Source organism: Enhydra lutris, unplaced genomic scaffold, assembly GCF_002288905.1.
Source record: "Enhydra lutris kenyoni isolate GAN:26980312 unplaced genomic scaffold, ASM228890v2 scaffoldscaffold57, whole genome shotgun sequence".
In the NCBI taxonomy this organism is placed as follows: Eukaryota; Metazoa; Chordata; class Mammalia; order Carnivora; family Mustelidae; genus Enhydra; species Enhydra lutris.
In genome coordinates this window covers 4838417-4863564 of record NW_019154141.1, presented here as the reverse complement: position 1 = coordinate 4863564, position 25148 = coordinate 4838417, and the positions used below count along the sequence as shown (strand labels likewise).

The window sequence follows — 25148 nt, the reverse complement described above, 5'->3', positions numbered from 1 at the left end:
GTATAATAACCTCAGAACTATGACTAAGAAAAAATATTATAGAGAAAACCAGTCTATCCGCTTAAAAATACCGTGGATAACTCCCCAGTATAGGAGAACAAATAAAAATGTATTAATCAAGTTTATAAAGTATGCAAAAGTATGTAGTGGCTTGGCTTCTAACTTTGGTTTTACAATTTGAAATGTGTTACTTAACCTATCTGGGTAATTTGCTCATTAGCAAAAATTAACAGCTAAGGTTGTCCTAAGAACTGAGTAATAGTGATGTTTGCACTTAGCAAGTCCTTTAAAAATGCCTATTTTATTTGATCAATTGCTCATATTGAAATTATGCTATTTATGCAAGTAAGAACATCTGAGCATACATGCTATTTTTAGAAGCTGTGAAACCCACTGAGGGAATAAAGCAAAAACCAAAAAAAAGCATAGTTGTTCTCCATGAGGTTGCTGCCCCCTGAAACAAGAAAAATTTAAGAAATACTTCTTGGTCACTTAGAAGAATTTGTGTGGGGCACTAAAGAGGATGGCATGAACAGTTCATGCATCCTCTCTTGAAGAGTGTATGGTTTGGAAATGGAGGTCAGCCAACTTTTTCTGAAAATGACTATGTCATAAATATTTTTTTAAATTTTTTTATTTTTTATTGTTTTATTTTTCAGTAGAGATCTACTGGCTTTACAGGCCAGTAGATCTCTACTGAAATTATTCAACACTGCTGTTGCAACATGGAAGCCATCATATGCAAGCAACATCTAAACACATGGGTATGGCTGTGTTCCATCAAACATTATTTACAGCAATAGGAAGTGGGCTGGATTTGGCCCATGGATCATAGTTGGCTGACCCTGATTTAGAAGAAGAAAGAAGGCAATTACACGAAGTATTGTCCAGAAGCCCATGAAGAGATTTGTGAATTGAGCAGAGATCCTAAGGAGCGTTTTTTATTTTGAGGACACATCTTGTTGCCATGCTAATGTGCTAGGCACCATGTCATTTACTTTTCATTTACTTTTCTTTACCTGCAACTAGGAATTGTTATTCCTACTTCATAAGCGAGAAAACAGTTTTGGAAAGTTTAATTAATTTCCAAGAAGCAATTCAAACAATGTAGCTTATGAAATGAAATACTGGAAAAATACACAGAGCTGGAGGATTAATAAAGACTACATGAGATGGCATTCAAAATAATGCTTTAGGACTTGAACAAGTGGTAATGGGTCCAAGAAAACTGAAAAGTTCAGTAAATAACCTCAAACAAGGGGAAATGTAGGTCATGGTAGGACATGTGCAATGAACAATGAACATTTTATTTTTGACTAAAGGATACTGAATTGGCTAAAGGCAAATAATAAGGAAATCATGATGGGGTGGGCCACACCAACATTTCATGACTACAAAACCTGGATTCCAGTAGGTAACATGGAACCATTGAAGTTTTTTTGTTTGCTTTGTTTTGTTGTTGTCATGTATTTTTTTTTTTCTTTTTAAGGTATATTGATGTTCTAAATCAGAGCTGTACTTTAGATAAACTGACCAATTCATGAACAAATCAAAAATCAATTTCAAATGTGGATATGGATATTAGTTTTCAAAGTTAAAAATATTCAGTCTCCATTTCTGGCTCTATCATTTATGAACCTAGGGAGACCAAATGTTTATCTGTAGAATAAAAGTAACAAGTGTTTCTATCTCAAAATACAAGGATTTAAGTAAAATAATGTTAAGTATCTTATCTCTGAGGTCAATTAACAGCTAGAATATCCTACTATTCAAAATAATGATAAAAATAAAATGAAGAGGATGGAAAGAAGAGGAAGCACAAGAAGAGGATAGCTGGGAGAAGGAGGAGAAGCAAGGAGCCTACTTAAAAAATGATATTAACGGATAGGTGAGAGGGTAGGGATGTATGAAACAATGTGTCAGTTGTGAAAGTTCCCTTAATACAAACCTTCCTTAACAAACAGTGTGTTGTAGATACATTTTCTACCTCATTTATCTCAATTTTTTTGTTAAGTTATATTATATTTTCTTTTCTTTCTTTCTTTCTTTCTTTCTTTTTTTTTTTTTGAGAGAAAGAATGCATGCACGTGTGTTTCGGAGGTAGGGGGTGGCTGGAGGCGCAGAGGAAAAGGGAGGGAGAATCTTAAGGAGGATCCATGCTTTCACAACCCTGAGATCATGACCTGAGTGGAAATCAAGAGATGGACCTTAACCACCTGAGCCACCCAGGCAGGGACCCCAAGTTATCTTATATTTTCAATCTCTAACATCTGCCCATCAGTGTTTCTCATATACACACAGCAATTCCATATATGTACACAAGTATCTTCACATGTGGATATGTAAACATCTCTGTGCAACAAATCAACAGTTTCTTGTGTGCTGTCATGTGCTGGGTCAAGCATTGTGTCTCCTCTAGCTCATTTCTCATTTTCCCAGCCTCCTGACATGGTCCTACCTTAAGTGATATCCAATGCCCCATTTCTTTTTGAGGAACAGAGAAGAACCTGCACACTTCAGCTTCCCTTTGGAGAGAAACACTTTCCTATCTGAAACGGAAGAAGCAAAGAAGAAATTTTGTTAGGAAGTTGTCCATTCTTTCCCAAGAAAAAGACAGGTAATCACGATCCAACTGGAATTCAGGAGCTTCTGCATCTTTAAATCCAGGGCTTAATAAAGACTCTTCAGAACAGGTACCCTTTAATATCATTTGTGTATTTCAGGTTATTGTTTTGCCATCCATCCAGCCAGGGAGGTTATGCGCATATGTTTTCTAATATAGACTACTATTACATTATTTATTTTAATTGACCAAACACCAAGATCATTTGAATTTCAAGTTGATTCACCTTAATTTTGTGTAAGAGGATTAATGTAATAGAATACAGATTCTCACTTCACAAGAATTGACTTTCCTGGCAGATCATGTCCCTGTGTAATCAAATGATACAAAATTTAGGGAGACACATGGAAAGGGTTGGGAGTGACTCTTTGGGCCCAGTTCACATCATTACCAGTGGTCCAGATTGCCAGGTAAGGCTAGATGACCACATTATTATTATTATGATTATTTTAATTTTATGTATTTATTTGACAGACAGAGATCACAAGTAGGCCGAGAGGCAGGCAGAGACAGAGAGGGAAGCAGGCTCCCTGCTGAGCAGAGAGCCTGATGCAGGGCTCGATCCCAGGCTCGATCCCAGGCTCGATCCCAGGACCCAGGGATCATGACCTGAGCCAAAGGCAGAGGCTTTAACCTACTGAGCCACCCAGGCGCCCCTAGATGACCACCTTATTAAATAAGCTGCTGAGAATACCAATCCAGTCTCCTAAAGACCTCATCAGGACACTTAGCGGGCAAGTCAAGAGTTACCAGCCAGGATGTCAGCCTCATCCATGAACTGGGTACTGAAGAGGATCACACGGTCTGCTTTCCGCTCCTTCAGGAGATTCCAAACATTGTGCCTTGAAAAGGGATCCAATCCAGCAGTTGGTTCATCCAATAGGAAAACCTACCGAGGATGGATGTATAATAAAGGGCATTTCCAGGAAAGTGAAGTTCTTCCAGAAAACATGCACAAACCATATTGCTTATATATTTAAAAGGATATTATAGTTAGGACCTGGTTATTATATTTAATGCTCTATCACAACTATTTTATCACAGATGTCCTTTGCAAATAAAAGATTTGAACTACTACTAAAAGTTTCATTTTTAAAAATTTGAATTCGTCTCTAAATTTAGTCTGACTTACCTGGGGATCTCCTAAAATGGCAGTTGCAAAGCTGAGTTTTCTTTTCTGCCCACCACTTAAGTTTTGAGCCAGGACATCTTGAATATTTTTCATCTCCAATTCCAGCAAGACTCTTTGTATCTAGCCAAATGACAACATTTATGTCACAAACCAAGATTTCTTTTCTTTTTTTCTTAAAAATTTTATTTACTTATCTGACAGAGACAGAGAGAGAGAGCACACAGCAGCGAGAACAGGAGAGGGGGAATCATGCTCTCCACCAAGAAGGGAGCCCGATGTGTAGCTCGATCCCAGAACCCTGAGCCAAAGGCAGAGGCTTAACTGACTGAGCCACCCAAGCACCCTTTCCTTTCCTTACCCCTTCCTTCTTGTCCCTCCCCCCCAACCCCTTCCCTTTCCTCTTAAATTTGGAAATATAAGGCTATAAAGTGTAATGATTAAAAGCCTGGCTGGATTTGGAAACCACACCACTTTAACTAGCTGTGTAATCTTGGGCAAGTAAGTTGCTTTTGAACTTCAGTTTTCACATGTATAAAATGGGGATGATAATAGTACCTATTTCATAAAGTTGCTATAAGGAGTAAGTCAGTTATATTTGAAATTAAGGATAATGCTTGACACATTATAAATCATACATAAATGTTAGCTGTTAATCTAAATTAGATTTTTTTTGGCCCAACATTTAGACATGATTTGCGCAAATATAATTTAATGAAAGCTTAAAGAATTCCATGCAAGTAGAGTCAACAATCTCATTTTAACCAGTACATTAGTTCTAGCTATTTAGTACCTCTTTGTCGACTTCATGTGACTGAATGCCTTTTATTTTAGCAAAGAGCCTGAGATTTTCCTTCACAGTGAGGAAGTCAAACTGTACATTGGACTGTGGACAAATTCCAGTAAGCTTGATGATATTCTCTAGGTCACTCATTTCTGGAAGTTTATTGTTATAAATGGTGACTGAACCTATAACAAAAGTTAAAAGCTAGTATCAGGGTAATGCTTGAATTAAGATTTTCTAGACAGACTCTTAACTATAAAGAATACAGTGATGGTTAACAGAGGGGAGGAGTCTGGGGGGATGGGGGAAATAGGTGACAGGGCTTAAGGAGTGTTCTTGTGATGAGCACTGGGTATTGTATGAAGTGTTGAGTCACTATAGTGTGCACCTGAAACTAATACTGCACTGTATGCTAACTAACCAGAACTGAAATAAACACTTACAAAAAGATCTTTCTAGATGGAGAATCACTGTAATAAACTACACAAACTGTAATTTATTAATTACATTTTAGACACATGATTTTCTCTTCAAGGTTTTTACAATTCAGTCATTATGAGCTTCTCTTATAGTTGTGTGGTATACTGGAAAGAAAAAAAATGTCCCATCTGCAGATTTTCCCATCAAGATGTCATCCATTTATCCACCCCTTCCTAGGCTTGGTTATGTAACAAACAGAATCCTAGCAACTGGGACATAAACAGAGGCTTTGAAGTTGCCTCTGCACTGGGATGAGCCTTCTCTTTGCTTCTGGGATCATGGACCCCTGGGTGAAGAATCCCAACCAGATTCTCAGAAGATGAAAGTCCATGTAAACAAGAGGAGCAAGCAGTCCTAACTGAAGAGGAGCAAGCAGTCCTAACTGAAGCCCCATATACGTGACTGAGGACATGCCAAAACACTCAGCACCAGCCAATGAAGTTCAGAGAGAAACACTGCCAGTCAACTCACAGAATCATGAGAAACAATAAAACATTTTTTGTATTAAGCCAGTTAATTTGGGGGATGCTTGTTATGGAGCAAAAGCTAACAGGTACAAGTTCAAATGTCAAATAGTAACTAATGACCATGACAATGGTCCTCATAAACAACTCAAATTTCATATATACCAATCAAATATTACATACCTCTATAGATGAATACTATAAGTTAACTTCCACTTTTCCATTGTTGTCTGTGTTTGTAATTGATAATCAGAAGGACTTTATATTAACAGCTGATTTATATGTTGACCTGATTTTGGGAAAATAGTCTTACCTTTGGTGGGAACAGATAGCCCACTAAGAATATTTAACAGTGTTGATTTTCCAGCTCCACTGTGACCAAGTATTGCAGTGATTTGGCCTTCATATATGTCAAATACCAAATCTAGGAAGAAAAAGAAAGGGAAAAAAGGTGGGAGAAAGGAAGGAAGGGAAAGTAGTAGGGAGACAGGAAGGAAAACAAAATCACAAATAAAAATGTATTATGGAGCTAATGGACTGCCTTTTTATATCCTTGAATGGCCTTGTTCTCTAAATATGAATACAATGGGTTGTTAAATTCAAAATAAAAACAAAATGTGCCCTTATCAGTTTATATGTCTATCCTGTTTTTAATTTTTGAAATTATGTGGTTTCTCAGCAGGTTACATATCTAATACTCCCAGGTTCATTGACATTGCCTGGTATATGGTAGGATGGATGTTAATGTTTACGGACTAAATAACAGACTAATGGTAACAAACAAAACAAACTAAACAAACAAAAAATCCTTTGAGATAAATTTCTCTTTTTGCACAAAAGAAAAATATACAATATCTACAACAGCTTTGAAATGACAGAAGAAAAATTTGAATTTGTAGAAACAAATCCACCCCCCAAAATCCCTAGACTACCTTACTATTACACATCTTTCAAGTACATCAAATTCTAAAACATAATCATTTTTTCTTAACTTTTATGTAGTCAAAGCATGTGTTAGAAGGTAAATTTTACCATGTGGCTCAAATAACTCATTTTAAATCTGAAATACCACCAGTAACTGTTCATCAAGAGCAAAAAATATAGAATTAAAATCACAAATCAGTATCAATATAATAACTAAATCTTCTTTTTTCCCCCCTTACCTTTCAAAGCTTCTATTTTATCTGGCTTTCCTTTATATTCTTTTGTAACATTTCTGATTCTGGAAAAAAAAAAAGATATTTCAAGGTATGACAGTTTTATTCAGTTTGTAATTCTAGGTTTGGTTGACAGGATTGAATAAATCTTATCCTCAGGGCATAGGAAGTTCTGGGATTTCACTCTCATGAAGCCATGGTTGTGTGAGAGAATCAGCTAGAATACTACTTCCCAGTCCTGGCTGCACATTACCATCACCCGAGGAGTTTTATAAATTTACCTATGCCTAGATCCCATCTCCAGATCTTCTGATTCCAAAGATTAGGGTATAGCCTGGCATTAGTATTGAGGACAAGGATCTTCTATAAATTGCAAAGCCAAAGAAGCTAGACCCCAACAGGTAACATGGCACCTAACACTGAAAGGTTCATCATAAACTACTGGCTCAGGTTGGAGGTATCTTGGGTTATCTTGAGTCAAGGTCTCCAGAAGTTGGCTAAGAGGTACAAGGGTGGAGTAAGGAAAAGATGCAAAGATGATAACAGTGACAGCATGGGTTTTGCAGTCTTACCTAATTGAGCTTATACTATCTATACCATTTAGTAGCTATTACTTTAACCAATGTACTTATCCCAGGTAAGTTTCAGCTTTTGAACCTGAAACTTTTGGGTGTTTTAGGGTTGTGTTGAAGGATGAGCGAAATTTTTCATCTTCCACGCATAGTGCTTGGTACATGATAAATATTCAATAAACATAAAATGGTACCAGTTAGATTATGCTGATTATGATAATAGAAAGGAACAGAATTAACATTCACCTGGTGCTATTATAGATCTGGAATCCTAGGCACTTTATTGGTCTTATTCTATCAGGTAGATATGTAATCCATAAACTAAATCAAATTTATGTTTCTTATATTGTCATCTACTATTCATCAAAGGATTCAAGCTCCATTCATATTGGATTGTTTGATTAGATTTTTTACACTATTTTAATTCCATTTACTATCACTCCATAGCACTTATGGTTGGGTGAGATGCTAAAGGGATAGAAGAAATACAAAAGAAACACAGAAACATTAAATAAAGTCATTTCTTTGCTCCCCCTCAGCTGTTCTGCTGAAAGTTAAACCTGACTTAGGTCACAGGACAAATGTAAGGATAGTGGAACAGGCTAAAATAAAATATGGAACAGGCTAAAATAAAAACTGACATGGGCTTTAGAAGCTGTGTAGGCTAGGGTAATCTGAGACCATTCACAGAGGGCTGATGGTGGAGAATCACTGATGGGCAAGGAAGATGTGAAAAATCTGGGATCTTGAAGACTTTCTTCCTATTTTCTTATCTGGAAAGAAAAGTTGTCTGCCTCAAATGAAACACACATGTGGAAACCAGGATGTGCATGACACTCTAAGGCACACCTTCCTTAATTCCCTTTGTGTCTGTCTCCAGATCCTTTCTCCCTTCTTCTCCCCTACTCTTGGCAATCAATAGAAGAAAGAGAAAAAAACTGCAAGAAAAAAGTAGGGATTATGATAAAGGAGGAGGGGCAAAGTGTGAATAAATGAGACCAGGTAAAGAAATGAGAGAAGCCAAGGATGGAGAAGAGAGACAGCAGATAAAAGATTGAGAATCCAGGCAACATTTTCTTTGGATTATCTTTGTTTGGTGAAATCTAAGTTTGCATTTAATGTAAATATCAATGATATGAGATAAAACAGGTTAAAGGAATTTTTCTCTAAACTTGAAGTGGGAAATAATGAAGGTAGTGTGGAGGGGGTTAAGTGGAAGCTGTCCTTAGGGCACAAAGGAGAACTGTGCTGGCCTCAGGGGCTATTAGCTTCTCAGTCTTTGGCCTACTCTCCATCTGCATACCTGATAGCTTCTTTTCCATGCAATTCTGGAGACACTGGTTCAAAGGAGTCATTAGATGAAGGATCAGAGTGAATTTCATCTTCAAGAACCACACGATCAGCTTTTTGTTGCCGTGACCAAAAGGAAGACTTCAGGAAAAAGAAGGGGGGATACCCATGTCCATATTCATCTACACGAACAGGAGACAAATATTGGGTCAATCACCAGTTTAAGAGAAAGAGTCATTCTAATAAAGCAGAGCAAAGTCACCTCTTTGCCCAGACGCCTGAATGCATCATCAACACAGGGAATGCACACATTTTCCTTGATAGGTATAGTCCGCATAAGGGAAAAAAAAAATCACTAAGATGTCTCTATTATAACAATTGTTCCTACAGGAAGAAAGGCAACTGGAATTTTTAAAAAATCCAAGAGGGATTTTAAATGTTAAGACTTGACCCTGAGAAAGCCAGCTATTGGAATATAAATGCAAGATTTGCCGCTATCTAGGAGTCCAGCTGTCATGTCGCCCGCAAAGGAAGAACAAATTGAGAAATTGAGAATTTGTATCCAGTGGTAACATTGGATACAAATATTCCAAGAGGAAACAGAACAATATTTAATGAAAATGAGGGATACACTGTAAGAAAGGAGAGAAAAGGGTAAAATAATTTATTGAAATTTAACAGCGAGGAATTTTTTAAAAAAGCTCCTTTGTATTTATGTTTTATCCCATCCCCAAATAAAAACTTTCCTCTGAAGCAAAGTTACTCTTCATGACCCCCTTTCTAGAAATTAATCCACAATGTATTTGCATTTAATTGGCATTTCTATTTCCCTACATGTTGAGAGACATTATGAAACAAACAAACAAAAAAATTACATTTCACTAATATTCTGCAATGACCTCCAGTGTAATAATGATGCGTTTTCAAACTTATGTGTACTTTTCCTGTGTTTAGTCATTCCTTCATGCAATATTGATCAAACACTCTCTAAACACCTGCCATTTGGTATGTTATTAGTTAGGACTTAATCTCTTTCCCTTCATGAGGAAATCTTTTTTTAAAATTTAATTTAATTTTATTTTTTATAAACATATATTTTTATCCCCAGGGGTACAGGTCTGTGAATCACCAGGTTTACACACTTCACAGTACTCACCATAGCACATGCCCTCCCCAATGTCCATAATCCCACCCCCCCTCCCAACCCCCCTCCCCCCATCAACCCTCAGTTTGTTTTGTGAGATTAAGAGTCACTTATGGTTTGTCTCCCTCCCAATCCCATCTTGTTTCATTTACTCTTCTCCTACCCCCTTAACCCCCCATGTTGCATATCCTCTCCCTCATATCAGGGAGATCATATGATAGTTGTCTTTCTCCGATTGACTTATTTCGCTAAGCATGATACCCTCTAGTTCCATCCACGTCGTCGCAAATGGCAAGATTTCATTTCTTTTGATGGCTGCATAGTATTCCATTGTGTATATATACCACATCTTCTTGATCCATTCATCTGTTGATGGACATCTAGGTTCTTTCCATAGTTTGGCTATTGTAGACATTGCTGCTATAAACATTCAGGTGCACGTGCCCCTTCGGACCACTATGTTTGTATCTTTAGGGTAAATACCCAGTAGTGCAATTGCTGGGTCATAGGGTAGTTCTATTTTCAACATTTTGAGGAACCTCCATGCTGTTTTCCAGAGTGTTTGCACCAGCTTGCATTCCCACCAACAGTGTAGGAGGGTTCCCCTTTCTCCGCATCCTCGCCAGCATCTGTCATTTCCTGACTTGTTAATTTTAGCCATTCTGACTGGTGTGAGGTGATATCTCATTGTGGTTTTGATTTGTATTTCCCTGATGCCGAGTGATATGGAACACTTTTTCATGTGTCTGTTGGCCATCTGGATGTCTTCTTTGCAGAAATGTCTGTTCATGTCTTCTGCCCATTTCTTGGTTGGATTATTTGTTCTTTGGGTGTTGAGTTTGCTAAGTTCTTTATAGATTTTGGACACTAACCCTTTATCTGATATGTTGCTTGCAAATATCTTCTCCCATTTTGTCAGCTGTCTTTTGGTTTTGTTAACTGTTTCCTTTGCTGTGCAAAAGCTTTTGATCTTGATGAAACCCTAATAGTTCATTTTTGCCCTTGCTTCCCTTGCCTTTGGTGATGTTTCTAGGAAGATGTTGCTGCGGCTGAGGTCGAAGAGGTTGCTGCCTGTGTTCTCCTCAATGATTTTGATGGATTCCTTTCCTACATTGAGGTCCTTCATCCATTTTGAGTCTATTTTCATGTGTGGTGTAAGGAAATGATCCAATTTCATTTTTCTGCATGTGGCTGTCCAATTTTCCCAACACCATTTATTGAAGAGGCTGTCTTTTTTCCATTGGACAATCTTTCCTGCTTTGTCTAAGATTAGTTGACCATAGAGTTGAGGGTCTATTTCTGGGCTGTCTATTCTGTTCCATTGATCTATGTGTCTGTTTTTGTGCCAGTACCATGCTGTCTTGATGATGACAGCTTTGTAATAGAGCTTGAAGTCCGGAATTGTGATGCCACCAACTTTGGCTTTCTTTTTCAATATTCCTTTGGCCATTCGAGGTCTTTTCTGGTTCCATATAAATTTTAGGATTATTTGTTCCATTTCTTTGAAAAAAAAAAATGGATGGTACTTTGATAGGAATTGCATTGAATGTGTAGATTGCTTTAGGTAGCATAGACATTTTCACAATATTTATTCTTCCAATCCAGAAGCATGGAACATTTTTCCATTTCTTTGTGTCTTCCTCAATTTCTTTCATGAGTACTTTATAGCTTTCTGTGTATAGATTCTTAGCCTCTTTGGTTAGGTTTATTCCTAGGTATCTTATAGTGTTGGGTTCAATTGTAAATGGGATTGACTCCTTAATTTCTCTTTCTTCTGTCTTGTTGTTGATGTAGAGAAATGCAACTGATTTCTGTGCATTGATTTTATATCCTGACACTTTACTGAATTCCTGTACAAGTTCTAGCAGTTTTGGAGTGGAGTCTTTTGGGTTTTCCACATATAGTATCATATCATCTGCGAAGAGTGATAGTTTGACTTCTTCTTTGCCGATTTGGATGCCTTTAATTTCCTTTTGTTGTCTGATTGTTGAGGCTAGGACTTCTAGTACTATGTTGAATAGCAGTGGTGATAATGGACATCACTGCTGTGTTCCTGACCTTAGCGGAAAAGCTTTCAGTTTTTCTCCATTGAGAATGATATTTGCGGTGGGTTTTTCATAGCTGGCTTTGATAATATTGAGGTATGTGCTCTCTATCCCTACACTTTGAAGAGTGTATGTAGGGAGGGATGCTGTACTTTGTCAAATGCTTTTTCAGCATCTATTGAGAGTATCATGTGGTTCTTGTTCTTTCTTTTATTAATGTGTTGTATCACATTGATTGATTTGCGGATGTTGAACCAACCCTGCAGCCCTGGAATAAATCCCACTTGGTCGTGGTGAATAATCCTTTTAATGTACTGTTGAATCCTATTGGCTAGTATTTTGGTGAGAATTTTTGCATCTGTGTTCATCAAGGATATTGGTCTGTAGTTCTCTTTTTTGATGGGATCCTTGTCTGGTTTTGGGATCAAGGTGATGCTGGCCTCATAAAATGAGTTTGGAAGTTTTCCTTCCATTTCTATTTTTTGGAACAGTTTCAGGAGAATAGGAATTAGTTCTTCTTTAAATGTTTGGTAGAATTCCCCCGGGAAGCCATCTGGCCCTGGGCTTTTGTTTGTTTGGAGATTTTTGATGACTGTTTCAATCTCCTTACTGGTTATGGGTCTGTTCAGGCTTTCTATTTCTTCCTGGTTCAGTTGTGGTAGTTTATATGTCTCTAGGAATGCATCCATTTCTTCCAGATTGTCAAATTTGTTGGCGTAGAGTTGCTCATAGTATGTTCTTATAATTGTCTGTGTTTCTTTGGTGTTAGTTGTGATCTCTCCTCTTTCATTCATGATTTTATTTATTTGGATCCTTTCTCTTTTCTTTTTGATAAGTCTGGCCAGGGGCTTATCAATCTTATTAATTCTTTCAAAGAACCAGCTCCTAGTTTCGTTGATTTGTTCTATTGTTTTTTTGGTTTCTATTTCATTGATTTCTGCTCTGATCTTTATGATTTCTTTTCTCCTGCTGGGTTTAGGGTTTCTTTCTTGTTCTTTCTCCAGCTCCTTTAGGTGTAGGGTTAGGTTGTGTACCTGAGACCTTTCTTGTTTCTTGAGAAAGCCTTGTACCGCTATATATTTTCCTCTCAGGACTGCCTTTGCTGTGTCCCACAGATTTCAAACCGTTGTGTTTTCATTATCATTTGTTTCCATGAATTTTTTCAATTCTTCTTTAATTTCCTGGTTGACCCATTCATTCTTTAGAAGGATGCTGTTTAGTCTCCATGTATTTGGGTTCTTTCCAAATTTCCTCTTGTGATTGAGTTCTAGCTTCAGAGCATTGTGGTCTGAAAATATGCAGGGAATGATCCCAATCTTTTGATACCGGTTGAGACCTGATTTAGGACCAAGGACGTGATCTATTCTGGAGAATGTTCCATGTGCACTAGAGAAGAATGTATATTCTGTTGCTTTGGGATGAAATGTTCTGAATATATCTGTAATGTCCATCTGGTCCAGTGTGTCATTTAAGGCCTTTATTTCCTTGTTGATCTTTTGCTTGGATGATCTGTCCATTTCAGTGAGAGGAGTGTTAAAGTCCCCTACTATTATTGTATTATTGTTGGTGTGTTTCTTTGATTTTGTTATTAATTGGTTTATATAGTTGGCTGCTCCCACATTAGGGGCATAGATATTTAAAACTGTTAGATCTTCTTGTTGGACAGATCCTTTGAGTATGATATAGTGTCCTTCCTCATCTCTTATTATAGTCTTTGGCTTAAAATCTAATTGATCTGATCTAAGGATTGCCACTCCTGCTTTCTTCTGATGTCCATTAGCATGGTAAATTCTTTTCCACCCCCTCACTTTAAATCTCGAGGTGTCTTCGGGTTTAAAATGAGTTTCTTGTAGGCAACATATAGATGGTTTTTTTTTTATCCATTCTGATACCCTGTGTCTTTTGATTGGGGCATTTATCCCATTAACATTCAGGGTAACTATTGAGAGATATGAATTTAGTGCCCTTGTATTGCCTGTAAGGTGACTGTTATTGTATATTGTCTCTGTTCCTTTCTGATCTACTACTTTTAGGGTCTATCTTTGCTTAGAGGACCCCTTTCAATATTTCCTGTAGAGCTGGTTTGGTGTTTGCAAATTCTTCCAGTTTTTGTTTGTCCTGGAAGCTTTTAATCTCTCCTTCTATTTTCAATGATAGCCTAGCTGGATATAGTATTCTTGGCTGCATGTTTTTCTCGTTTAGTGCTCTGAATATATCATGCCAGCTCTTTCTGGCCTGCCAGGTCTCTGTGGATATGTCTGTTGCCAATCTAATATTTTTACCATTGTACGTTACAGAATTCTTTTCCCGGGCTGCTTTCAGGATCTTCTCTTTGTCACTAAGACTTGTAAATTTTACTATTAGGTGACGGGGTCTGGACCTATTCTTATTGATTTTGAGAGTGGTTCTCTGAACCTCCTGGATTTTGATGCTTGTTCCCTTTGCCATATTGGGGAAATTCTCTCCAATAATTCTCTCCAATATACCTTCTGCTCCCCTCTCTGTTTCCTCTTCTTCTGGAATCCCAATTATTCTAATGTTGTTTCGTCTTATGGTGTCACTTATCTCTCGAATTCTCCCCTTGTGGTCCAGTAGCTGTTTGTCCCTCTTTTGCTCAGCTTCTTTATTCTCTGTCATTTGGTCTTCTATATCGCTAATTCTTTCTTCTGCCTCATTTATCCTAGCAGTGAGAGCCTCCATTTTTGATTGCACCTCATTAATAGCTTTTTTGATTTCAACTTGGTTAGATTTTAGTTCTTTTATTTCTCCAGAAAGGGCTTTTATATCTCCTGAGAGGGTTTCTCTAATATCTTCCATGCCTTTTTCGAGCCCGGCTAGAACCTTGAGAATCGTCATTCTGAACTCTAGATCTGACATATTACTAATGTCTGTATTGATTAGGTCCCTAGCCTTTAGTACTGCCTCTTGTTCTTTTTTTTGTGGTGAATTTTTCCGCCTTGTCATTTTGTCCAGATAAGAGTATATGAAGGAGCAAGTAAAATACTAAAAGGGTGGCAACAACCCCAGGAAAATATGCTTTAACCAAATCAGAAGAGATCCCAAATCATGAAGGAGGAGAGAGGGGTTAAAAAGAGGTTCAAAAGAAAAAAAAAAAAAAAAGGGGAAACAATTAAAAAACGATTAAGGAAAAAAATATAAAAAAGAAAAAATATATATATTAGATAAACTAGTTAAAAAACATTAAAAAAGAAAAGGGTAAAAGTTAAAAAAAATTTGGCAGAAGAAGAGAAAAAAAATTGAAAAAGAAAAAAAATTAAATTAACTGCAAGGCTAAAGAATCATGGGGAGAAAGCCATGAGTTCTGTGCTTTGCTTTCTCCTCCTCTGGAATTCCGCAGCTCTCCTTGGTATTGAAACTGCACTCCTTGGTAGGTGAACTTGGTCCTGGTTGGGTTTCTTGTTGATCTTCTCGGGGAGGGGCCTGTTGTAGTGATTCTTAAGTGTCTTTGCCCCAGGTGGAGTTGCACTGCCCTTACCCGGGGCGGTTTGAGTAATCCGCTCGGGTTTGCTTTCGGGAGCTTTTGTTCCCTGAGCGCTTTCCGTAGAGTTCCGGAGGGCGGGAATGAAGATGGCGGCCTCCCAGTCTCCGGCCGGAGGAGCCGAGAGCCCGGGGCCCCACTCCTCAGCGCGCCCTCAGAGAACAGCGCCGATTTACTCCCGTCACCCTGCCTCCGGCCGCGCTCCGAGCTGACCGAGCCTGCGACCGGTTCAAGGTAACCCCGAGCTTAGAGCTCACTCCTCGGCTCTGTCTCTGTCGCCGGCTTCCCCGTTCTAATACCTGTAAGCTCTGCGACACTCAGACACCCCCGATCCTTCTGTGACCCTGCGGGACCTGAGGCCACGCTGACCCTGCGTGGGCTTCACCCTGGTTTAGCCTCTGGAGCGATGTCCCTCAGTGGAACAGACTTTTAAAAGTCCCGATTTTGTGCTCCGTTGCTCCGCCGCTTGCCGGGAGCCGGCCCCTCCCCCCGCGGTCTATCTTCCCGTCGCTTTGGATTCACTTCTCCGCCCGTCCTACCTTTCAGAAAGTGGTTGATTTTCTGTTTCTAGAGTTGCTGTTCTTCTTCTCTTCCATCTCCCGTTGGATTTGTAGGTGTTTGCAATCTTTAGATAAGCTATCTAGCTGATCTCCCGCTACCTGAAGTAGTCTCAGCCTGCTACTTCTCCGCCATCTTCAGAAAAAAAAACCCTTCATGAGGAAATCTAGCGAATGAAAGCATATAGCTTGACCGGGTCCTTTCTACCACCAGATTCACCATTACATGATTCTGTTACTTTAATCAGTTAATCTTCCTTTTCTTCATTCATATTGCTTATCTTTCACAGAATTTTGAAAAAGTCACCTTGTTAGAATTCAGGATTAATGAATAGGTGGTACAAATAATTCCTAGTGTATCATAAATGTTCTAGCCAAAATTCTAGTAAATCCTGGCATCTACTATTCTGGACTCTTCAGAAAGGCAGAGACAGTTACTGTTCTTAAGGGATTATCTGAAAACAACAACATGGTATCGATTCACTGTTTCTAGACATTTCTCTGTACCTTTGCCCTCACTATTTCTCGTCTGATCCTTTGACCAAGTGCTGAGTCATTGACTTAAAAAAAAAAAAAGCTCAATGTGTTTATTTCATTAGTAATTTCCATAATTTTTACAGCTTGACTGAAGTATGACTAACAAATAAAAACTGTATATATGGAAGGTATATAATGTGATGGTCTAATACAGGCATTTACTGTGAAATATTACAACCATCCAGCTAACTAATGTATCATCACCTCACATGGTTATCATTTTTCTGTGTGTGTGGTGAAAACACCTGAAATCTACTATAGAAGTAAAAACATAAGACCTATTGACTTTCCTACTGTGGACCTCTGGGGAGACTTTTAAAAAATGTAGATACCCTGGTCCCACCACTGACAAAATGAATCATAATCTCAGGGTTGAATTGGAACCACTGAGCAAAACAGGCAAAAGCAACTGTAAATTTCCATGACTAAGTACCAAGACAGATGTATTTAGGAAATAGCTTTCTAAGCATCACTTTAAAAAAGAAACAAACTGCATTTAGAACACAGTGAAGTTCAAAGATCAGTGACCCTATAAGCAAAATTCAAGCTGTAGTTCTGAGCAGTCAAATAACAAGAAATAAAGAACTAATGTGGCCGTTGGCAATGACCTTGTTCATTGCGTTTGATGCACAAAGTAGTTTTCAAAATATAAACAACATGTGTTAGATATGCCTTTAGGAAATGACATTCAATTTTAATCATATCTGTACTTACTTGGCAAAATTTTCTCGAAATAAATCGTCAGTGCCATATAGAAGAGAAGATCAAAAGCCAACATGAAATTTGTTGCTATTATCAGATTTGAATAGTCCGATGGATTAGGAAATGCGTTAGAATTCAAATCGTAGTCCAAGCGCAAAAGCTGAAAATTAAGAAGTAATTAATGAAAGGACATTAGGTTTGTGATAAATGGTTAACAATTGGGTTTAGCATAAACGTGTAAGAGCTACTTTTTGCCTCCTATGGGGAGCACAAAGTTGAGTGAAACTGCCTTCTTTACAATTCTCAAATCTTTTGGAAGGTGTGTAACCCAACTATAATGAAATTTAGTAATTGCTGTGGTTAAATTATGTTCCAAATAAAACTGGAGCATTAGGACTATTACAGGATTTTTGTTGCCTTCATGCCTGTGGTTCTTGGTCATGCCACTTCACAGAATAAAGAGGTAGACCAGATGAAAAGTGGTGGGCAGCAAGGCAAAGTTTATTGAGTGAGCGTAAAATGCCCCCAGAGAGGGAGGGGGCCTGAGAGAGTTGCCATTTTGGTGTTCAAATCTAGGGTTTTTCTGAGCTTTTTTGTAGATATATCTTGAGCATCCTGAGTGTGGGTCCCTGTTCATTGGTCTCTAAGTTGTGCCAGTGAGGGCTTTGATCACGCACCTGTCTACCTATTGTGTTATCCACATGTTGGTGGTCTTTTGGGCTGACATTTGGACAAAAACTGCCTCAACTTGTGGTAGTGACTCCACATTTTATGGTTAATTGTTTTGTTTCAGGATGTTGCAAAAGTCACTTCTGCAGAGACTGCTAGACAGGATGCCATTGTGGTCTTCTGTAGTCCATAAAACAGGATGCTAGTGTGGTTTCATTAGCTGTCCTGGCTTTCCATTTTCTTGTTGCGGACCCTGGCCCTGACTACCTTAGTGTTCACTGAACTCCTAATAGGAGGAGGCAGGGAAGTATAGGAGATGACATTTGAGCTCAACCTTAGATAAATTTTTACCAAATAAGATACAGGACAGGACAAAGGTGTGGTCCTCCTTGAAAATGTCTACATGAGAAAGAATTTATGCTCTTAGAAAAACAAAACAAAACTGGTGTGTTTAAGGAGAACCTGTGGGAAAAGTGGGGTATAATGTTTAAATTAATGGGTCTTTTATAATGAATAATCCTTTCACTAAGAACCAAATAACAGATATGTATGCAAGGACTGACATTGCCATTTAATTGGAGGGACAGCAAAGTGAGTTCAATGTGAGAATCAGATAAACAGAAATGACATTCGATGAACAGAAATGTAATTTGCTCGACAATTATTATGGTTTTAAGTTTTTTTAAAAAGATTTTATTTATTTATTTAACAGAGAGAGAGAGAGATCACAAGTAGGCAGAGCAGCAGGCAGGGAGAGAGAGGGAAGCAGGCTCCCTGCTGAGCAGAGAGCCTGATGCGGGGCTTGATCCCAGGACTCTGGGATCATGACCTGAGCTGAAGGCAGAGGCTTTAACCCACTGAGCCACCCAGGCGCCCCTATGGTTTTAAGTTTTGATTTTCTTTTCTTTTATACAGTGGTCTATACATTCACTTGTGTTGTTCAATTATAAAGTCAAAATAAGAGCTAGAATAATTAGAATTCAATCTGCAATATCAAATCCATATTTAATTAGTAGCCAAAGAAAATGCTTTAGATCATCTCTGAAGAATGATATGCTGACCTTCTATTTTTTTCATTCACCAAATGGCTTATTTTGCTGAGTTCAGTATGTCCAAATCTTTTTTGAGAGTCATCTGGGTGGCTCAGTCGGTTAAGCCACTGACTCTTGGGTTTTGGCTCAGGTCATGATCTCAGGGTCCTGGGATTGAGCCCCATATTGAACTCTGCACTTAGCACAGAGCCCACTTGGGATTCTCTCTCCCTATCCCTCTGTCCCTCTCCCCTACTCGCTTTCTCTCAAATAAATAAATAAATCTTTTTTTTTTTTAAGTTCATCTTTGGGGCACCTGGGGAGGCTCAGTCGGCTCAGGTCATGATCCTGGAGTCCCAGGATTGAGTCCACCGTTGGGCTCCCTGATCAGCAGGGAGTCTGCTTCTCCCTCTGACACTCTCCCCTCTCTTGCTCTCTCTCTCTCAAGTAAATAAATAACATCTTTTTTTTAAAGATGTTATTTATTTATTTGACACAGAGAGAGAGATCACAAGTAGGCAGAGAGGCAGGCAGAGAGTGAGGGGGAAGCAGGCTCCTTGCTGAGCAGAGAGTCCAATGCTGGGCTTGATCCCAGGACCCTGAGATCATGACCCGAGCCAAAGGCAGAGGCCCAACCCACTGAGCCACCCAGGCACCCAAAGTAAATAAATAAAATCTTAAAAACAATTTCATCTTTACAGTGTAACAGTAGTCTGCACTGAGGCTTTGAATCTGACAATGCTAATCATAGAAAAGACTGTAAACAACAGAATTCCAGACAGGAAAAATGTTTCTGAAATGCCATCAAACAGTTGGGCTCTTTCTCACCTGGGCCATTCCAAGCGTGAAGGCAAAGGGGCTAAGAAAGCTTAAAATCCACTCCAAGGATGTAGGAAGTTGCCTGTACAATGCTGTAAATCCCAAACTTCCCGAAAAGACCGTGAGAAGGAACACGACCAGACCAGTGAGGAAAGATTTCTTTACCAAGACGCTCATTAGAAAAGCCAGTGCTATCTAAAATGAGAGAAGATCCAGTTGGTTTATATTTCCCTAAGGATTATTCTTAGCATAACACAATAAGGAATTGTATATACAAAATTAGAGTTACATTTTTTGTCTATAATACAAAACTGTGCTCTATAAATTGCACTATAAGTTGGCATTACAAAACATTACAAATCTTAAAAAAAAACACTACAAATCAAATACATGGATGTTCTCAGGCAAACAGCGGATAGTGAAGAAAAGGGATATGGAGAATAATTACCTATTTGGAAACCAACACTTGATTCTTAGGGTAAGAGTTGGATGGAAAGCAACTTAATTCACCAACTCACCAAAGACAATCCATAGAGGAAGAAGAGGGTGAAGATCGCCGTGAAGCCCGTCAGAATGACAAACTGGACATATTTTATAATGAGTGCCAAGGAAAGTGCCATAATGAAGATGAAAACATCATAGAGCAGACCCCAGGAGAGCCTAGGATAGAAACAAGATGTTATTTTAGAATTTCATATTCCACTGAAAGGAGGATCCAGAATGGATTCTAACAGTATTCATTGATACATTCATTCTTTTAGTAGATACTTATTGAGTTTCAGGATATTTAAATATAAGGTAAATGTATGCAGAAAAATTCTTTAGGAATTAGGAATATTTTTTGTCCTAAAATTAGTTCCAGAAAAATACACATACATACATGTACACATGCACACACACATACACACACACACACACACACACACATCACTGTGAGGAAAAGGAGAAAATAGTCTTCTAGTCTATTTTATTTTGGTTCAAACATTTTTTTCTGCTGCATTCACACTCTGTGACCTTGAGCAAACTCTGTAATCCCTCACCTTTTTTTTTTAAATTGCTCTAGACACTGGGAATAATACCACAGTATTGGCTCAACGAAGTTATGTCTAAGTGGGACAGTGTCCAAGTACATTGTAACTCCTCAGTGAATCTCAGGTCTTTTCTCCTCTTTGGGGCCTCTCTAAGGGTGAGGAGCTTCATGGATTCCCTCAGAGATATAGGATAGTTCACCTTCCTTTGTTTAATTCTCTTATCATGTTGATGAACATTCTTTAAAGGGTATAATGAAATAATGAAAACAAAACACCAGCAAAACCAGCAAAACAACAGCCTACATGTACGGCAATTACTCTGCACCGGAAAGTGTTTTCATGAACTTAGCAAATATGAAATCATTCTATTTTCACAAAGGCTCTATGCAGAAGCATCATTATTTTCTTCATTTTCTAGACAAAGAACCTACTGAACAAAGATTTGAAGTACCTATGATTTCAAGTCCAGGCATTCTGGCTCTAGAGCTGTTAGAGTTCACGGCTCTGCCATACTCCCCTCCAATATTAATTCAATGAGCAGTTCAATATTGACTTATACCATTTTCTTCCAGACTGCAAATTTATTTCCATTTGCATATTCCATGTGACTTCCTAGCCTCTGTGTTATTTTACTTTCTTTTCACTACAAACACCACCTCCATGTTTTTAAGTCGTTCTCAAGTTCTCTCTCACACAGGACCTTGTCCATGCTTGGAATTACACAGCTTCTGGCATTTTAAATTCAAACTACCCAGCCCCTATTCACAAGCCTGTTCTGCCAGGTTGTTCCTTCAAATACATCCATCATACCCCACCTTTAGTCTCAAAAGAGCTCCTTGTCTTTGACCTCTTTTTTCCCCTTTCAGTCCCATGCTGGCTTGAATTCTATTTCCAATCAGCTTTGACACCCAAATCTACCATTTCTACCATACTCTTACCAGTAGACTCAATGGCCATCCCACATTATCCCTACCTCACAACCAGTAGACTCAATGGCCAACCCTCATTATCCCTACCTCACAACCACTATCCAAACCCAAATGTGCTATTCTTTCTTCAGTCTGAGAAGCACAGTAACCCACAGCCTTAACTTGGCAAGCATTACATCAATGACAATTTATCCCACTCATAGGGAAGAGTTAGAAAATGATTAGGTTTGAATACAGATGCTCTGAAGAGGCCCACTTTTCCTAAATCCCTACATTTATTTATTTGTGCTATGCTTTACTCACCAGAATGCTGAATCCCTAAGACCCATCATCCTCATCAAGCCCTTCATCTTTTTCCTCTCTCTTGTAACATTAAGAGATGCATAATAAGTGAATGAGGAAAAGGAAATAATGCAGAAGAAAATGAAGAAATCAGCTTCAATGCCCCCCTGACTGACGAAGGGATGTATCTTCATATTTTTTCCAGTAACGGACATCAATTCCTCCATCACTGAATGATTTGTTGCAGTCTGAGGAAATACATTAATAAACAAATTTTGTATATTCATGGATGGCATGCTCTGTTTTCTTTCAGCCATCTGTTTTCCTCTGAACACAAAACTGTTAAGTCTGGATCTGATGCTAGTCTAAATTTTCACTTCTGTGTTCCACCACTGGCCCACTGACTCCAGGCATTCTGAGCTTCTCACAGTTCTCAAAATTTACTATGTGTTTTATCACCTCCCTGCCTAACCCTGCCTTATAATGTGCCTGACATACATTAATGACCTTATATACTTGGCAACTCTTACCTCAAGCCTCATTTAAATTTAAATTTAAATTTAAATGATGTAAATTAGGAATTCTCCCATGGCATTTTAGGCTGAGAAGTTAAGCCTGTTTACTTACAGACCTTTATACCCCCCTGCTACCCTACTTTTCCCTTTCTAAAAACTTTTTTTTTTTTTAAGTTTTTATTTAAATTCTAGTTAGTTAACATGTAGTGTAATGTGGTTTCAGGAGTAGAATTTAGTGATTCATCACTTACATACAACACCAATGCTCATCACAATGAGTGTCCTCCTTAATCCCCATCACCCATTTATCCCTCCCCTACCTCTCCTCCAGCAACCCTTAATTTGTTCTCTATAGTTGAGTCTCTTATGGCCTTCCTCTTTTTTTTCTTCCCTTATGTTCATCTGTTTTGTTTCTTAAATTCCACATATGAATGAATTTGTATGTTATTTGTTTTTCTCTGGCTGACTTATTTTGCTTAACATAATACATTCTAGCTCCATCCAGGTCATTCCAAATGACAAGGTTTCATTCTTTTTGATGGCTGAATAATATTCCATTATATATCTATATCTATGTCTCTCTCTATATCTATATCTATATATAAATATCACAACTTCCTTATACATTCATCAGTTGATAGACATTTGGGCTCTAATAATGTTCCTACTATATGCCTGGCTTCCTGACAAAGCTAAATTCTTGGGAGAGAAAACTTTTATTTATGTCTGTAGCCCCCATGACATATAGAAACTTAAACTTTTTCTAAAGAAACCAGTGATTAAGTGAAGAACAAACCTACCCATTTATATTTAATTTCATGAACATTTTGAGGCCTCTAATAGCATTAATCTGGATGCAACATCAGTTAGCACGGAAAATTTGTACTCACTTCTATGATAGCTGCATTGATAGCGGCTTGAAGAGCCACGAAACCTCTCTTCCAGTATTGTGAAACTTGGCAGCTAACATTTTCAGTTGTTTTAGAACAATGAGCTTTAAGAGAAAAAAAGAAACCCATAGATATCATTATGGATTATTTCAGTTCTTATTATAGGAAACAGTGGACTTTACAATGGTCACACACTATAAATGTTGTTATTTTGACTGAAGGCCTATGAAAACATAAACCGGAGTAATGATTCTCAAAGCACGGCAGACAGAGCACTTATAGGGGATGTTCTGCATTAAATTAGAATACTATGCTCTCTCACACTACCTTCCCTGTTTCTTCATCCATCAAAAATTTTGTAGAGTTCTTCTCTTCTATGATTTTGTATTGTCAAAATAATCTTTTTATATTTTTCAAAGGTTAGTAGGTCTCATATGGATTGAGAAGCATATGGATTGAGAACTAGAACTTTGCCTAACATTACATACAACACAGGCAATAATGAGCAACTGGGAGTTCAGAGGAGATAACTTACTATGTTTAAATCATGTCAATCAGAACATCTTTTGAAGGAAAAAAAAATCTTACCAAGAAAAAAAAAAAAAAAAGTCTACCAGCCTAGTGAGTATTAAATTGCATTAAAGAGATGGTGATATTTAATGTGAAAAAATAAAATTGAGTATTGGAATTAAATACATGTTTCATTAACATTTTAAATATTTAAAAATCATTGGAAATCATTCAGGCCTACAAACAAAGATATAATGAACACATATGTACCCATGGCCAAATTTTATAAATGAAGAAATCATTACAAATCCAATTGGAATCCTCTGTATATTGTCTATGATCTTACTGCTTTTCCTAGTAGCAAGCTCCTAAGAGGCTAACTGCTTTCCTAAACTTTGTGTTTATATATGCCATTAAGCTTCTATAATGTATCCCCAAACCACACATGTAATTTTAAATTGTTAAACTTTATATCATCTATCTTATTACAGTCATCATTCTCCATTTTGCTTCATTTGTTCTATAAATGATTTTGAAATTTATATAAATGGCCCTATTTTTTCTTCTTTTTATGATTGTGTAGAACCACATTGCAGGAATACAATTCAATGTATTTATCTGTTCTCTCACTGATAATAATTTGTTTAATTTCTTTTTTCTTTTTGCTGTTTAAAAAAAAGCCACTGCTATGAAAGTCCTTATATATGTCTTCTCATGAATATGTGTGTATCAGTCAGGATAGCCAATAATACGCCTAGTAACAAACGACCTTCCAGATATTAATGTCTTATTGCAGCAACAGATAAGCAGATAGTGTGACTCACTCATGCTACAGAGTCAGCAAAGGTCTTTGCAAGGAGGGGAGTAAGGTCCTCTGTTTCACATCTAAGGGTCCCAAGGTGACAGTTTCCATCTGGCTTGCAGAAGTAGGTGAGGAAAGGGTATAGAGAACTCACATCTGCTTTTCAATGCCTTGAATCTAGGTATCTAATTATACCTACAGAGCAATTATTCCATGTCCTCAGAAGGAGAGGAGAATAGGCAGCAAATTTTTAACACAGGCATGAGACTTTCACTAATAAAACTTCCATGATGCTGGGTTACAGATTATATCTTCAACTTAAAAATAAAATTTCTCAATTTTAAATGTTTAAAATATTTTATAATATTGGGTTTTCTTTGCTATGTATCCTTGTCAATACTTTGTATTGTTCTATTTACTGTTTTTGGCCATTCTGGCTAAATATAAAATGATATCACATGTGGTTTTAAAATGCATTTCCCTGATTACTAATGCAGGTCCAACTGTTTATTCTTTTTTTTTTTTAAAGATTTTTATTTATTTATTTGACAGACAGAGATCACAAGTAGACAGAGAGGCAGGCAGAGAGAGAGAGGGAAGCAGGCTCCCTGCTGAGCAGAGAGCCCGATGCGGGACTCGATCCCAGGACCCTGAGATCATGACCTGAGCCGAAGGCAGCGGCTTAAC

At 37.9% G+C, this 25148-nt stretch overlaps 1 protein-coding gene across 1 annotated transcript in view; it reads right to left on the bottom strand.

Moving 5' to 3' along the window:
- LOC111158103 (ATP binding cassette subfamily A member 8) overlaps positions 1-25148 on the bottom strand; it is a 73179-nt gene that overhangs the window by 37813 nt on the left and 10218 nt on the right. Inside the window, exons 5-16 of the mRNA XM_022519946.1 lie at positions 23150-23253; positions 21766-21992; positions 20017-20162; positions 19512-19693; positions 16996-17143; positions 8513-8681; positions 6644-6702; positions 5794-5904; positions 4546-4721; positions 3756-3875; positions 3374-3512; positions 2459-2549 (exon numbers count right to left, since the gene is read on the bottom strand). Of these exons, the coding sequence (XP_022375654.1) occupies positions 2459-2549; positions 3374-3512; positions 3756-3875; positions 4546-4721; positions 5794-5904; positions 6644-6702; positions 8513-8681; positions 16996-17143; positions 19512-19693; positions 20017-20162; positions 21766-21992; positions 23150-23253 (1672 nt within the window). The remainder of the gene's footprint in view (positions 1-2458; positions 2550-3373; positions 3513-3755; positions 3876-4545; positions 4722-5793; positions 5905-6643; positions 6703-8512; positions 8682-16995; positions 17144-19511; positions 19694-20016; positions 20163-21765; positions 21993-23149; positions 23254-25148) is intronic.